Genomic DNA, 15,779 nt, shown 5'->3' with positions numbered 1-15,779 from the left:
ATCTATAAATTGTATTCTGAATAAAAAAAGACGATGACTTCCTGTCATAGTTTCCTATTCATGGAGGGAGTAGTTCCCTATTAAAACCTAAATAAATAAATTAAATCAATGCATACTAAGTACTGTACATTCAATTGTAACAATTGCAAGTTTCCTTCTCCAACATCCTTGTGTTTAAATCTAACAACAGCTGAGAAATATAAGGGTATGGTACTGTGTTGTACTGCTTCCAGTCAGTGCTGTTGGGTTTGAAGTATCTAGAACTAAACCCAATGTACTACAGTACTATACTTTGTTGGTGAAGGCACTCTGAAGAATCAGACTAAAGCACATTGTTTTTCTCCTCTAAAACCAAGGCCTGTCAGACACTAACAGGACTTCACATTTGTCAAATGCACTTATAATAAGTGTCTTATTCCTTGTATGATACAGTCTGTAGTGTTGAATACTGTCTTTCTTTGGCACATTTGTGAGTTTTGATGATGCCGACTGCAGTTCTGTTCCACTATATAAAAGCTGATATTTATCTAACTGTACCAATATGCAGTAATTTGTTCAATGCAACAGTCAGTGTTACAATATTAACATTATGTACCAACAAAAGGATCTTTGAGCAAGAACGGTTCAGGTCTCCATTTTAGTATGATGGCTGGTTTGCAGATATTTGCCTAATCTTTATTACAGTGTTACTCAATTAGTAGTGCTTGGAGATGATACTGGGTGTACTTGTAAGATGGTAATTACAGGAGGAGCAGTGTTGTTCACTCCTGTATAAAAAACAGACTTTGCCATTGGCTCTCTTTTCGTCAAATACGTCACAAGTTAAGTTATAGTGAGGTGACATTTGTTTTACTTCCAAAATGTGTCATAACAATTCACACAAAAAACTGATTTGTAGTAAATAAGGGCATTATTTGCCACTGAGTCATTGTGGGGATGTAACTTTCTCTAAAAGCAAACACTTCCCAGGAAACCACCCAAACACTTGTGTGCACTGCTAGTAAAATATTCTGCAATGAAGACTAAACTGAACCTTCACATTGGATAAGGAGCACACTGAAAAAATCCATTTAAAGCTGAACACTTTAAAAGGGACACATTTGATTTATCACCTGGTAATGGTTGTTAAAAAATATACATATAAAACTTAAAAATGTTGGCACTCCCTTAAAATGGGTTTCAAATCAACTTAAAGGAAGTCCATGCTGTACACATTAAGAGGCTGCGTTAGTAATGCAAAAGTCTTTCTTTTATCCCGGTGTCGAGCCGCTTGCCCTATCTATTGGCTACATCTGAGCCCTGTGTGGAGCAAAACACATAGTGAGGCGTGTTGTGGTGCATCACTTGGGAGCTCGGGGCGTTGCTGTGAGATGGGCTACACACAGGATTGCAGGCGGGGTTATAGGTGTTTGTGAGCCTGCATAGGTACTCTGCGTGAACAGGCTTGTGGCTCTGCAGCACCCTGATGGCATCGTCAACATTGAACCACTTCCTCTTCCTTCCTGTGAAAACATTCAAGAGAGGACAAGAGCTGATCAACAGGTAGAGATTAGGTGTTGTGCTCAATGCCACTTGGATTATACTGAATGTTGGCCATCATTGGGATTGAACCTGAGACCTTGAGGTATAGAATCTGCCAAAATGTCGGCTTCGGAAAAAAAAAAAAATAGCCTTCCCTATTCCATATTTTGACGACTGAACACGCGTATTGTTTGGTATGTATTAAGCATATTGACCCTTTAAATGAGACACTGAATAAATAGTAGATGATAACATATGGATAACATATGCCCCTCATTCATTTTTTGCCCTCAACTTGTATGAAACGTTCGTACTATGATAGATAACCTATGAGATAAAACTGCCACTGCTCTGCAGCCCATGACAACTTCAGCAGTATTACTGTGTGTCTGACTGAGCGGTGAGTACGATTGCTCAACAAGAAAAATAACCATAAATTGCTAAACCACAATGTTATATAACAAGCTCAAGGATAAACCTTTCAGCACATGTTGCAGTACTAAAGTCAGAGTGGAGATGGAAATTTCTGATGCGCTTTAGTTAGTGTTAATGAAGCCCTCATGTCACCAAACTTTCCTAAAAAGCACCTTCCATAAAAACGATGTGTGTCCAGTAAAGCGTCAGCTGGGAGTTATGAATACATTTCTTCAAACCCATCATCTACTCCCATTCAATTTAAAACAGCCTTTTGGTAAAGGACTTTACCGTGGCCTGTGATTATCTGAGGGTCGTGTGGGAGGGGAGGGGTTTGCCTACTTTACTGTATGTTGACACCCTGAAGTACACCACTGCTGGCCTTTCAGCAGTGGGGGAAAGTAAGCTACACCAGCTTAGTCCCTGTGCCATGCAGGGCAAGAGAGGACAAGTAAGGAGGGGGCTGTGGTGAGTGTTGATAACTGGAAAACAACTGGGCACAGTAAACACTCCTCCCCCTTGTGAACTGGCAGAACTCTATTTCTGTGGGTAAAGGGAGTGAATTATTACTGTTTTCCAGATGAGTTAGGAATAGTGAACGAGTTACTAAGTCCCAAGAGATGCGTAAGATTTGAAATGCCAAAGCCATTCAAAATCACTTGTGACCACATGTCCTGGATGGACACCCAAACAGTCTTTCACAACCGTCACCTCTACCGTCAAAGAGACAACAAAATCATTTGAACTGAGTGCGAGTCAGAATAAGTTCTTTATGTCGTTATGATTGTGCACAGAAATAGTATGACCTGTGTATTGATACGATTTACACATAAATATTTTAATTTGCCTGAAAATCTAAATATATGGGCTTGACAACCTCAATCAAATTCATTTAGTGTCAATAAACCCCTGGAACAAAACTAAACGCTTTTTCCTGTGTATGGGTAAATAACTGCAGCATAATTTATGCAAACAATCAGCTGTTCTTATATAGCACTTTTCTAGTCTTAACGACCACTCAAAGCCCTTTTACATAGTAAAAGGAACTCTTCACACGCATTAATACACTTTGGTCGCGGCTGCTGTACGAGGTGCCACCAGCTCATCAAATAAACACTCAAATTTACACTCCAATGGCGCAGCAATGGGGGCAACTCAGGGTTAAGTGTCTTGCCCAAGGACATTTCGACATGGTACTGCAGGGTCAGAGATCGAACCACCAACCTTCCGATTGGAAGGCGACCGCGCTACCACTGAGCCACAGACGCCCCATACGTTGACAAAATGAGACTTAAATGTAAAAGCATACCAATGTTAACAGAATCCTCCCAGTCTTCCAGTGTCTCCGTCACTATGAGGGTGTAGACGTACGTCCTGTGCTTTCTGTCTTTATTTTGCTGGAAAGGTTTAAATAAAGACACTACTTTATACCACTGCAATAAACTGTGTCAATGCAATGCAAGCAACACTTTCATATACAATAAAAGACACTATGTGAACACAGTACTGTTTCTTCATAGATGCAACATGAACAAAAACATGTAACCTGTCTAACTTTGCTTGCCTACATATGTATCCCAGGCATGATAGGAGGGTAGTAACCAGCTGAGTTGTTGCTGGCTTTTAATCGGTATTATATTATGTATTATTAGCCACATTTGGGTTTTGAAGAAATTAGTTTGATGCTTACCTCAAAAATCCCGAGTAGTCTGCCAAGCTTTCCCTTCACACCAGCCTGAACACACATGAAGAAAACTAATCAGGAGTCATCCAATACATTTACATCTGAGTGACAGCACAGTGTTTTTCACCGGTACTGAACATTACATGTAAATCACTAAGTAGATTTGTTCACTTTTCACAGGGACTGATCAATTCGTACCAACAAAGCTGTCAGCAAAGTTGTCACTGTGTCACTGATATTTTCACACAGCTGCTACACAGCAAGAACAGCTTGTCTCTGTGTAGATATGTATGCACATTCTTAGTTGAACATTTGTCTCATTTAGGACATGGAAGCCTGTGCCGCGAGCGGGTACCATCCTAGCATCGCCGCATGCTTGTGAGGCAGCATAGCAGAGGTGACCAGGTAGACCTAAACTTAGTCTGAGTGACAGGATGACGAGACAGCGGGGCTTAACACACGCACAGCGCACAAGTCGAGATCTGGTTCTGCTTATGCACAGCTTGTGACCATCATACTTTTTTTAAAAGATCACGGCCCCTGAATTTAGCGGGGAAAACATCAACAACTCACATGTATCCTAGAGCAGTGGGCTCCAACCTGGGGCTCAGGAAACCCCCGAGAAGTTCCAAAGTCAATGGAGATGATTAGTGGGGTAAAAAAATATAAGACAAGAAAATCAGCTTTAGAAAATTAAGTTTCATTTTCCTATTGGATACTGAAGTGATCACATACTGGTTTTACAGCATGAGGGTGCTGAAAAATATTCAAAGTCATTCTTTATTTTAACTAGTCACAAACTGATAGACAAACTATACCCTGAGATGACGGGTCACAAGAAGAGAGTGCTTTGATCCAAACCTTTTTTACAAGCAGAAAAGGAACCACCATACTAGTTTTTGTCATTGAAGCTCGGGAGCTTGTGGAGCATGCTCCAAGTCAGCAGAAACCGGTGGCATTAATAATCAACTTTTTGTTGCAAACAAAATAAATAAGAATCTCCCTGTTGCTGGCTGGAAGACCCACAGAGACACTCCAGGAGCTCATGGCTTGGCTTGGCCCTTGCTGTGCAGCATATTTCAGACTTTGCCTATAACGTTTGATCAGTTAGGATGTCTAACACCCATAGACTTCACAACAGACAGAGACAATTGCTGTGTCTCAATCCCATATTTTATATTAATTGTATACAGTATGTACTGTTATACTTGTCTTCATTGTGTATTATATTGTTTTCACAGTAAATATTCAAGACATCCACATACTTCAAACTTTACAAAATAATACCAAATAAAGCAAAATGTCTTTCTTGAGGCAGTTTAACCAACATCTGCAATTTATTTTAATGTTGTGCAGCTGGAAGCAGCTCCTCTAATTTTCATTGTGGATAGCTTTGTGGTCAAATGGTCTACATTAACACACATACAAAAGCACACGTTTTTCAGTACATTATGCATGCTGTTCATTTTTAAGGATGCTGTCACTTTTCCAGTTGAAACACATTAGATATTCCTGCTTGGAGCTGGTATGTAGCGTAGAACTGGGACACAGCTATGGTCTATAGTGAGGGATAAAAAAAACACGAAAGATTTATCATGGTTATATTTGCAGTATATCTGCGAGTACTTTTGTCAAAATGTCATCTGTGATTGTCTTAGTGATTTTACAAAAAAAAGATATCACAATTAAATTTGAAAATCGCCTGATAGGAAAGAAAAACCTTCACAAATGAAAACTATCATATTGGCATTTATCTTGACAGCAGGGTATTAAACATGACGTTTTGAATTGTTAGCTTGTCACTGCAGTTGTTGTGAAGCTCATCTATATTCAGGTACATGTCTGGTCTGGGAGGCACAGGATGTGGGTAACTGGAAACCCTCCCTAAATGTCACTGTCATACTTCAAAACCGTCAACACACTACTATCCAAGGCAGGGGCTCACAGCTCACTCCACTCCAACTACCAGCAACTCACTTTACTTAACCACCGAACAATAAACTGGCAATGTACAGTGGGTACGGAAAGTATTCAGACCCCTTTACATTTTTCACTCTTTGTTTCATTGCAGCCATTTTCCAAAAATCAAAAAAGTTCATTTTATTTCTTATAAATGTACGCTCAGCACCCCATAGTGACAGAAAAAAACTGAAATATAGAATTTTTGCAAATTTATTAAAAAAGAAAAACTGAAACATCACATGGTCATAAGTATTCAGACCCTTTGCCGTGACACTCATATGCTGTACATTTCTTCTGATACTCCTTGAGATGGTTCTACTCCTTTATTGGAGTCCTGCTGTGTGTAATTAAACTGATCGGACTGGGTTAGGAAAGGCAAACACCTGTCTATATAAGACCTTACAGCACACAGTGCATGTCAGAGCAAATGAGAATCATGAGGCTGAAGGAACTGCCCAAGGAGCTCAGAGACACAATTGTGGCAAGGCACAGATCTGGCCAAGGTTACAAAACAATTTCTGCGGCACTCAAGGTTCCTAAGAACACATTGGCCACCATAATCCTTAAATGGAAGAAGTTTGGGACGACTAGAACTCTTCCTAGACCTGGTCGTCCAGCCAAACTGAGCAATCATGGGAGAAGATCCTTGGTGCGAGAGGTAAAGAAGAACCCAAAGATCACTGTGGCTGAGCTCCAGAGATGCAGTAGGGAGATGGGAGAAAGTTCTACGAAGTCAACTATCACTGCAGCCCTCTACCAGTCAGGCCTTTATGAGCTAGTGGCCCGACGGAAGCCTCTCCTTAGTGCAAGACATATGAAAGCCTGCATAGAGTTTGCCAAAAAACACACGAAGGACTCCCAGACTATGAAAAATAAGATTCTTTGGTCTGATGAGACCAAGATTAAACTAAATGGCGTTAATTCTAAGCGGTATGTGTGGAGAAAACCAGGCACCGCTCATCACCTGCCCAATACAATCCCAACAGTGAAACATGGTGGTGGCAGCATCCTGCATCATGGGGGTGTTTTTCAGCTGCAGGGACTGGTCGACTGGTTGCAATCGAAGGAAAGATAAATGCGGCCAAGAACAGAGATATCCTGGAAGAAAACCTCATCCAGAGTGCTCAGAACCTCAGACTGGGCTGAAGGTTCACCTTCCAACAAGACAATGACCGTAAGCACACAGCTAAAATAACAAAGGAGTGGCTTCGGAACAACTCTGTGACCATTCTTGGGCCCAGCCAGAGCCCTGACCTAAACCCTATTGAGCATCTCTGGAGAGACCTGAAAATGGCTGTCCACCAACGTTACCATCCAACCTGACGGAACTGGAGAGGACCTGCAAGGACGAATGGCAAAGGATCCCCAAATCCAGGTGTAAGAAACGTGTTGCATCATTCCCAAGGGTGAAAAAGGGTGCTTCTACTCAATACTGAGCAAAGGGTCTGAATACTCATGACCATGTGATATTTCAGGGGGTTTTTTTTATAAATTTGCAACAATTTTTTTTTTTCTGTCAAGATGGGGTGCTGGGTGTACATTAATGAGGAATAAAATAAACTTTTTTGATTTTTGGAAAATGGCTGCAATGAAACAGAGTGAAAAATGTAAAGGGGTCTGAATACTTTCTGTACCCACTGCATATAGCATTGCCAAATATTTCCATCTCTCATCTGGGTCCCTCGAGGGCGTTTACTGCCTCAAACGTCGCCTTCCAGGCTGCTAACCCTGACCTTAACCCTAAACATAACTATTTTCGCGGTGCCTGGAAGGAGATGTTGGGGGCAAAAAAAGACCAAACACCATCTGGATCTGGCTTATAGAACAGTTAGAGCCTTGCATACTGTGACCAGTGACAGCAATACATTTCAAGAATTGTTGCTATACTCACTTTATGTTTATGATAATGATCATTTGTCCGTGCCACTAGTCTGTCAAAATCTATTGAATATAATCAAATCTTTTTTAAGAATGTGCGTTACCAATGGCATGTGTACATCTGTCATGTAAGAGCTGTCATGTAGGTTTTGTGTTTTTTTTGTTTTTTGTTTTGTTTTTTCTTTCTTTCTGTGTCTAAACACTGAAAACGCAATAAAATAAAAAAAATAATAAATATAAAAAAAAATATATATATGCTCATATTATGTAAACTTTAAGGATCATACCAGGTTTTAGTTGGATTATTAACCACATTTACACCCACTGAGTCCGGGTTTTAATAATGTTTCTTATGCTAATGAACTAATGCGTTCACATGCTTGGGCAAAGTTCCAAAATCTGAGTCTTGGGGAGTTTCCCCACCGAAGACCTTTTGAACACATGAAATGCCCTAGTTCACAATCTCTTATTTGCTTAATGTTTCTCTTCCACTTTCATTTACACAGCTTCTAAAAGCAATGCTGTTTATCATCTGACTCTCATTACTCACATGTTGGAAATTCCCACAACCAGTTGAGCTCACAACAACTAAGTCCTACTTTCACCTGCATTGTCATGTAGCAGCATTATAACTTTGACTCCCTTAAAAATGATATATATGATAAATTGGCAATCTCATGCAAGTTCCAAGACAAGTTGATTTTCAAATGTCTTATTTTTTTTATTTTCACACTAGCGCAAATGGAAGCAGTGGCTCACTGGGAGGGAGAGAATAATCTAAATACATATGGATATTATGCTTTGGAAAACGGCCAGCAGCATCAAGTGTATGCAATCTGTAGGCAAACACTCACACAAACACTATGGACATTTAATGGTTTTACAGGCTGCTTCAAAGTAGTGTCAACCCCAAAATGTAGAAGAACAGTCGCATGATGTTTTCTTCCGTTTTTTTAGTAAGTGAGCTCACCTCTTCGTACACCTCCCTGACGGCGGCCCCACAGGGCTCCTCCTCAGGCTCCATTCCTCCTCCTGGCACGATCCATTGGTCTGGATGACGACTGCTGCTCACCAGTAGCACCTGCCAAGGAGAAAGACCTTCATCATGACTCTGCTGAGTCTGGGATGCCAAAAACACACCAACGGCATGCCCAAGTTTAGAGTGCGTCACCACTATACATGTTTGACGGCGGCTGAGTGTGGTGCTAGTCATTCAGCAGAATGTGTATCAAACATCTTGCATGTCATGCCAGTCATTCTCTTCATTTACTTAATGCAATACGAGCGTAGTGTGGATGGGGCTGCTTAGCATGCCCCTCCACCTAATTAAAATGAGTGAATGAGAGTAAACTGTTGCATGATGTTCATGATGTGAAAAACAGCCACCTTTAGACTGAATATTATTGTGGTTAAGCTACATTTTATTTGATATTATTTCCCCAACACTAAAGCCTTACTCACTTTTTCTGCCTGAGAGTTATGCAGTCTGAGATATGACCCCAGCGGGACACAATACAAGCCCCACCTGGAAGTAATACCTGTTATTTTATTGTTAAATATTTTCATGACAACAACTTCCAAATTAAATACAGTTGACAACAAAATAAAAATCCACTATGAAACTTTCCGACAAGTAACACTACAGTAGCCCATTTCAGCCGTCATTTAAAAAATAAAAAAAATAAACAAAAATAAAAGATTAAAAGCTTGAGGAGCTAATAAACATGACAAATCAGCAGTCTGATCACAAATAATCAAACTAAAGCCCCACAATAAATATATTTTACTGACCTCCAACACATGCAGTGTGGTCCTCTTTGAGCACGGTGCCCCTCTAGCGATGCAGTCACTTGACCTTAAACCCTATCTGGCACCACACCAACCCACATTAAGTTCATGTGAATAACTTTCTGAATTCTCTCAGACATGTGCCGCCACTACATTCTCTAGCACTGGATAAGCCAGTAATGGCTCTCTTGGCAGCAAAGATTGCCTAAAACCTTGCACCAAAAATCAGCACATGGCATGTTAAACACAATCGGTGACCACAACTGTCAATTGTCCCAGTAGAGGTTTCCCTACATTAAGATGTGTCTGCATTCCTCCTGAGACCTGATGGTGGAAGCATGGCAGACTTGTGATGTAATAAAAACAACTTCCCTGCCGTCAAAGGTGGTCTCTATTGCACAGAAATGAGAGTGATGAGTGAAACTTCATGCTGTGTGACTGAGCTTGACAGTAATTCAATTCTGTAACAAAAAGGTCAAGAGTAAGATAAAACCCACAAACAGTCTCACTGTGAGATTCCTCAGTCAGCAACCTGATCATGAAACAGCACACTATGGAACTACAACTATAAACACACAAAGAGCTCCTGTTAATGGTCTACATGCTTTGGAAGATTAACATACGATAAATGCTTAAATACATGTGCATGTCTTTCTCTGGAGACCGTGTGGACCTATGTTAAGAAAGTCATGTGACTTAACACAGGCAACTCTGTCAATACTTGTGGATGGATACCAGGCCAAGTTAAAAGGGACAAGTGATTTTGCTGTCAGGTAATCTGCCACAGCCACTCACTCACTCGTAAACCTGTAGAGTTAGATTGTTAACTCTTTATAGAGTGAAATATGGATGCCAAAGGATGAAACACAATGATGCATCCCTTGAGGCAATCCTGCCAATCCACTTTACTAATTTGAGGTCTTACTTGAATCAGTAATGAAGCGGAACTTTTCATAATACATTCCTTTTAGATAACCTAGAAGAAACAGTACACATAAAGTAAAAGTAGTTGACCCCACTTGGACGTTTTTGTGTTTTATTGTCCCACAACACTGAGTCAAAGTAGATTTACTGTGGCTCATTTGACACCCTTTAATGTCAAAGTGAAATCAGATAGCTACAAATTGATCTAAATTAATCAAAGATATAGGCACTGTACTACTGTATTTAATGTCCAAAAGGGGTGTTACTAGTGGTCAACTGTTATGGATTTTTCAATGTCCGATACCGATGTTTAGAGAGCAGAGCGTCCAATGGCTGATATAATTTTTTTTTTTCATCTGATAAAATACAATTTAATAATAATAACAAGTGAACTTAAGATAAACATGTATTTAACATCGTTATTGTCTGGTTTGTCTCTGTTTTTAGTTGTAGACTGAAACTTGCAGCGTAGTTTTGAAAACGCAAAGGAAAAATGTTGTTAAAACTTTCTGTTGTTGAGTGGACGGCCCCTAAAGGCTTCACACTTACACTTGCTTACTGTGCCAAACACATCCAATATGACAAATTTGATGAATGTTTTGTTCGTCGGGCAAAGAAGTTCACACCTACACAATAGTTTTTCAATCCCTGTAAGTAAGCCACTACATTTCCTGTTAATCAGCCTCGTGAGCACAGGCATCGGCCTATTATCTTAAAATGGCAAAAATCAACCCGATTAATTGGTCCATCACTTTGTGTTAAACTGTATGTGGCATTCATGTGAAGAGTTTGCTGCTGATGACTGATGTGGTGGTAAATAATAGCTGAAGGGGATGAGAGCAGAGTCTCATTTGAGTCTCTGCGCCAAATCCAAACAACACACACATGCATGCCCAATTTTACACAAACGCCACGTGAAGCACGTAAGCACTTCCACGTACGCAACTACTCACAAACACACACACTCCCAGCCAAAAGGCTTTTCAAAAAACACTGGATCAGCAGTCGCTTTTCTGTATGACAACAAAGAGCTCAGCAAAGGAGGTTAATGACCCCAACAGGCATCACACACCTCAGTGAGAGCTCAGTCAGGAGTGCCTTCAATGCGCACAACCACATCTGCTTTAAAGGGGATCTACATCCCATCATAATACAGCTAAGATACTGATGACAGATATTATCCTCAGATACATGTGTAAATAATGTTGTCTTGATGTTATGCATTAAACTTTGGCTACTGTCCAGCCAAAATGCTAAATTTGATAATAATTTTGGAAACAGTTTTTTTTACTAGATTACATTATATTGTAAGACCTACTGGTTAATTGGATAAACGTTTCCTATTTCCAGCATACTTACTAGTAACAAAACTTGATATGCCATTTACAGCATGATACTGTATATGGTATGAGGCAGAGCACTTCAACAGGGGGTCCGGGACCCCTGGATGGTCCCCAGAGTCATCAAAAGGTGGCCTCCAATTTATTGTATTGTCAGTTTTTGAAAATATTTTTTCAAAAATAGGCTTACTGGCCTCTAGGTAAGGTATAGTCCCAAAGATAGCCAACCACAGATACAATTCATCCCAAAGATCCACTGTGCCCCATGCAATATGATTTATTAAAATGATGCCAACCATTAATATTTTAATAACTTAGTATTGTATGCATTGAAAGGTACAGTGTGTATAAAGGCTTCAGGCTGCACTACACATTATTGTAGGCCTGGTTTAATCTTCTACAATATGTAGCAGGGGGTCTCTGTCCATCTCTCTTTCAGATAATAGTTCCTTGGCTTAAAAAACACTGGAAGAGCCCTGGTATAAAGATAAGAAACATATGTAATATTGTTATTTTATGTTGAATTGAAGGTGCATTGTTTTTCTGACTACCAACAAAATGAAGTCATGCTGTCTAGAATTCTTCCGCCAGACTTTTTCCTGTCCTCCTGGACTCCAGCTGACATGTAGAGGAAGTGAATATAAACCAGGCATGCAGACTGGATGGTAGTTTAGCACATGAAATGTGACACATGCAATCAAAGCGCAAACAGTGCAAATAAAGGACAAGATCAGCATGGCATGTGAGACCATTTCATCCTCCTCCAGTACAATCAAAAATACTCAAAAGTGACTTTAGGCATATGTCAGCACTCCAGCAGGAGAGAGAGAGAGAGAGAGAGAGAGAGAGAGAGAGAGAGAGAGAGAGAGAGAGAGAGAGAGAGAGAGAGAGAGAGAGAGAGAGAGAGGGTAAGAGCAGGAGCAGGAAAGCAAATCTGTCAAGGGACAGCAAGTGCCTGCACCTTGTTTCTATAAATCGCAGCTGATAGGTCACTTGGTGTTTGGCACACAGCGTTACATTCAACCAGCCCCCTACGACCCCCCACTCCCCCTATCGAATGTGGTCCTGAGATGGGCTGCCGTCACTAGGCAGACACGTTGTGATCTAGGACAACCGCTGTCCCCAGTGTACAACTTGAATAGTTAATAACTTCCATACCAACTCTGTCTTACTTATTATTACCACAAACAAAAAAAAGTTAGTAGCATCAAATGAAATTAAAAGTTCTGGAAACTTTTATGTTAGCTGCAGTGGGAGACGTATTCAAACATAGTCATTTGTAATGTCAGTGTGCATATACTGTAAAAAATCATCATCAGCTACACAACCCTTTAGGTGGCAGGATGCATTTGATATTAGTATTTGTATTATTATTATTAACATGTCACATTTAATGTTCACCTATAGCAGCCCTCTTTTTAAGGAAAGCCTTTTTGAGTGGGTTTGTGCAAACTGAGCAGATGTTACCTTAGCTGTATGACAAATAGGAATGGATGGGACAAATGTTGCAGCACTTAAACGACATCATAATACAGTTTTGTGACTGCGTTTAATTTCATGGTTGCACATTGGATATTGTCAGAAATGCAGCAGCAGTAGAGTGAGTGAGTTGCCTGGTGCCTCAGCAAAGGATTAGTGATCTCAATGACATAGTTGATAATTAAAAGACCCTGTACAATAACCACATCAGCTGATCCCAGTGTAAGTTACTAAACAGATGCCACCTATATGTGCATAAATGTAGGCTAGATAAAATGTTTTACAATGGTAGATGGTATTAAAAAGGCTTAGGTGCATTACATACCCAGGTGCCACTAAAGGTTATACTCGCATGCAATATTAAAACCTATAAGATCTACATCTGCGGACACAACCAAATCAATTATCGAGGATGCAGGACTGTCAGTTGCCAGCACAGTTTGCAATCCCAGGACACAATGAGGATGCCTGTCTTTATGAATTATAAGTTATATGGATTGCCTCCTGGACAGGAAATGAAAATGATGGTCCCCTGCTGAGTGCTGGTTACATACAGTGAGTGCCAGCTTGTTGTTTGATAGGTCAAGTATTTTGAATTTTAGCCAAGTTATGTTCACCTCTGCCCAACACCTCAATTAAAGACTGGGAATGCACCTCACACACAATATTAATCTGCAACTCGCAATGGCATGTCTGTTAGTCTATAGTGTGCACAGATAAAGCGTCCTGTATAGATAGACAGCCAGAGTTTAAACTTTAGCCGTCTTACTTTAGCAACTTACCTCGTCCTCCTTGTCGTTTTTAAAACACAAACACGCCGCCCTCCTCTTGAACCCTTCGCCGTCGTACGTCCTGGTCTGGTTGGGCTTAAACTTCATCATTTATTGTCTCTAATCGTCGAGTGCCCGAAAGAAAATGTCAGAAATAGCGAAACTCTGGATTCAACCAGCCGCTGAGCGGAGTGGCTTCGGGTGTCCCGCGACGGGAGAGTGGAAGAGCAGCAGCGGCGGCGTAAAAACTCCCCAACTTCAGCTTCTTCAGATAGTCCCAGTTACAAAGTGTGTACTCGGTTCGTACATTCCTGGACAATGTCAGACTGCTTCTGGTCGTATATTGTACCTCCCATGGTGGTTTAGTGCCGCTGTCAACACGAATGATTCCACAAACTCGCTCCCATCTGTGGTCGCTGAGCTACCAGCTGACCTGAGAGCTGCGCAACAAGCTACCTGTCCGCTCCTACGTTACACTCAGTTTCTTGTTAGTCATTGAAAAGACGATTAATAAGCCAAACATGGATCGAGTCTTTGTACAACTGTCAGCTTCACGCGACCGTAGTTTTCGTAAAAAACGCCGCGTGCGTGTTTAATGCTTTTCTCAGAATTTTTTAATGCTGCTTTCAAGTGCCGCTCTTGAGATCTTAAATCCCTAAACTGAGCCTACTTTGAAGATAATTTGAGTGTCTTTTCCCATGAGATACGAACACATTTGTGATAAGAGCGTTTTATTTCAATGATTATTCTTTCAGTTTTATTGTTTTATTATTATAAAACATCATTCTCCATCCCATAACACTTTCTTATATTCCCCCACACTTTTATCTCATATGTATATATGTATGTATATATATATACATACATACATATATATATATATATATATATATATATATATATATATATAGGGAATTATTCCTTTCCACATTCCACATCTACAGAAACAAAAACAAGCTAGGCCTACCCAAAATAAACAAAGAGGCCTACATAAAAACATAAATAGCCCAAAATAAACCGTGCCTCAATATTTACTGTTTTCTTTCATACCAAAATGACCTGCTGCCTTGACTCATATCTTGGCAGTTGAGGTTCATGTCATGCGCAAAAAAATCTCAACCAGTAGCATTTGGATGATCGTGAGTCCTAAACTTCCCACAGTAACTGAAGAGGCCGTTCCCTGCAGTTTTAAGGTCAAGCATCAACAGACCTATATCCACAACGCTGAAACGTTTAGTTTCTGTGCAGCAGTCTGGTCTGGGGGTGTGGTGGTAACACTCACTTGGTAGTGGTTATTTACAGCAGCATGCTGAGTAGCCACAGGTAGACATGTGAGTTACAAAGCTCGGGGCTTCCCTCTAGTGGACGTGGACTGTCTCTAAACCACAGGATGTGTTCAAGGGTGAACATGTATCGAGGTGTTTCAAAGTAACAATGTCTGATTAGCTGGATGTGTATTTTCATTGTAGACTTTTCAAGGCTGTCCACAGTCAGGACGTAGTTGACATTCAAAACTTTAGGACACTGATATCTGGTAAAAAAAATAAACTAAAGCCCACACTCAAAGCAGCACTATAGCTTACATGAGGATTAAAATGAACCATACCACGCTCGCTTTGCAGAGATAATTGTTAAAATGTCAGGGGCATGGGGGCATACAGGCTACAGTTTTCTCTCTGAAGACTCCTTCGAACGTCATCTGACTGGAACAGATTTGGTTGGAGAGGACATACAGCTCAGGTTCATAACGGTGTGCATTATAAGCACTAAGTTTAGAAAACAGTATGACTTCGATTCGATTTGCAACACTTTATTAGTGACACTGTATAAAATAATATAATCTATATAAAGAACTCTTTTGTTGGAAAAGACCAGGGGCCTCATATATAAACGTTGCGTACGCACGAAAAGCATGTACGCTGGTTTTCACGGACACTTTGTGATGTTAAAAAAATGACTAAAACTTCCCCACTAACACAGAACGTTTAGGGAACGTTAGGGAACGTTAGTTTTTGGTTC

The 15,779-nt window shown here is 40.4% G+C and overlaps 2 protein-coding genes across 7 annotated transcripts in view; both read right to left on the bottom strand.

Annotated features, from left to right (window-relative positions):
• Positions 1–41: 41 nt before the first annotated feature.
• nudt4a (nudix (nucleoside diphosphate linked moiety X)-type motif 4a) lies at positions 42–14,336 on the bottom strand. Of its 3 annotated transcripts, XM_032522504.1 has the most exons (6): positions 13,773–14,336; positions 8,430–8,540; positions 4,193–4,219; positions 3,626–3,670; positions 3,245–3,332; positions 42–1,502 (listed from the first exon to the last, which is right to left on the bottom strand). In XM_032522504.1, the coding sequence occupies exons 1-6, from the start codon at positions 13,869–13,871 to the stop codon at positions 1,276–1,278; spliced, it is 597 nt and encodes a 198-aa protein (XP_032378395.1). In that variant the 5' UTR covers positions 13,872–14,336; the 3' UTR covers positions 42–1,275. The 3 variants fall into 3 exon arrangements, with proteins under 3 accessions (XP_032378395.1, XP_032378396.1, XP_032378398.1); XM_032522505.1 differs by lacking the exon at positions 4,193–4,219 and having other exon boundaries at positions 13,773–14,331; XM_032522507.1 differs by lacking the exons at positions 4,193–4,219; positions 8,430–8,540 and having other exon boundaries at positions 13,773–14,335.
• A 563-nt stretch (positions 14,337–14,899) lies between these two features.
• nr1h4 (nuclear receptor subfamily 1, group H, member 4) overlaps positions 14,900–15,779 on the bottom strand; it is a 28,750-nt gene continuing 27,870 nt past the window's right edge. For all 4 annotated transcript variants that reach the window (XM_032522846.1, XM_032522848.1, XM_032522849.1 and 1 more), the window contains one exon: positions 14,900–14,911. The gene's annotated coding sequence lies outside the window, so the exon portion shown is untranslated. The remainder of the gene's footprint in view (positions 14,912–15,779) is intronic.

This window comes from Etheostoma spectabile, chromosome 8, assembly GCF_008692095.1.
Source record: "Etheostoma spectabile isolate EspeVRDwgs_2016 chromosome 8, UIUC_Espe_1.0, whole genome shotgun sequence".
Lineage (NCBI taxonomy): Eukaryota > Metazoa > Chordata > Actinopteri > Perciformes > Percidae > Etheostoma > Etheostoma spectabile.
The sequence above is the reverse complement of the archived record's forward strand: the minus strand, read 5'-3'. Positions and strand labels throughout refer to the sequence as shown.

Excerpts from the sequence above, each read along its gene's own strand:
- nudt4a (XM_032522504.1), bottom strand. The coding sequence starts at position 13,871 with ATGATGAAGTTTAAGCCCAACCAGACCAGGACGTACGACGGCGAAGGG. Across the intron at positions 8,541-13,772 it reads AAAACGACAAGGAGGACGAG|GTGCTACTGGTGAGCAGCAG; the intron begins GTAAGTTGCTAA and ends TCTCCTTGGCAG. Across the intron at positions 4,220-8,429 it reads TCAGGGAGGTGTACGAAGAG|GTTGGAGCCCACTGCTCTAG; the intron begins GTGAGCTCACTT and ends CCTGAGCCCCAG.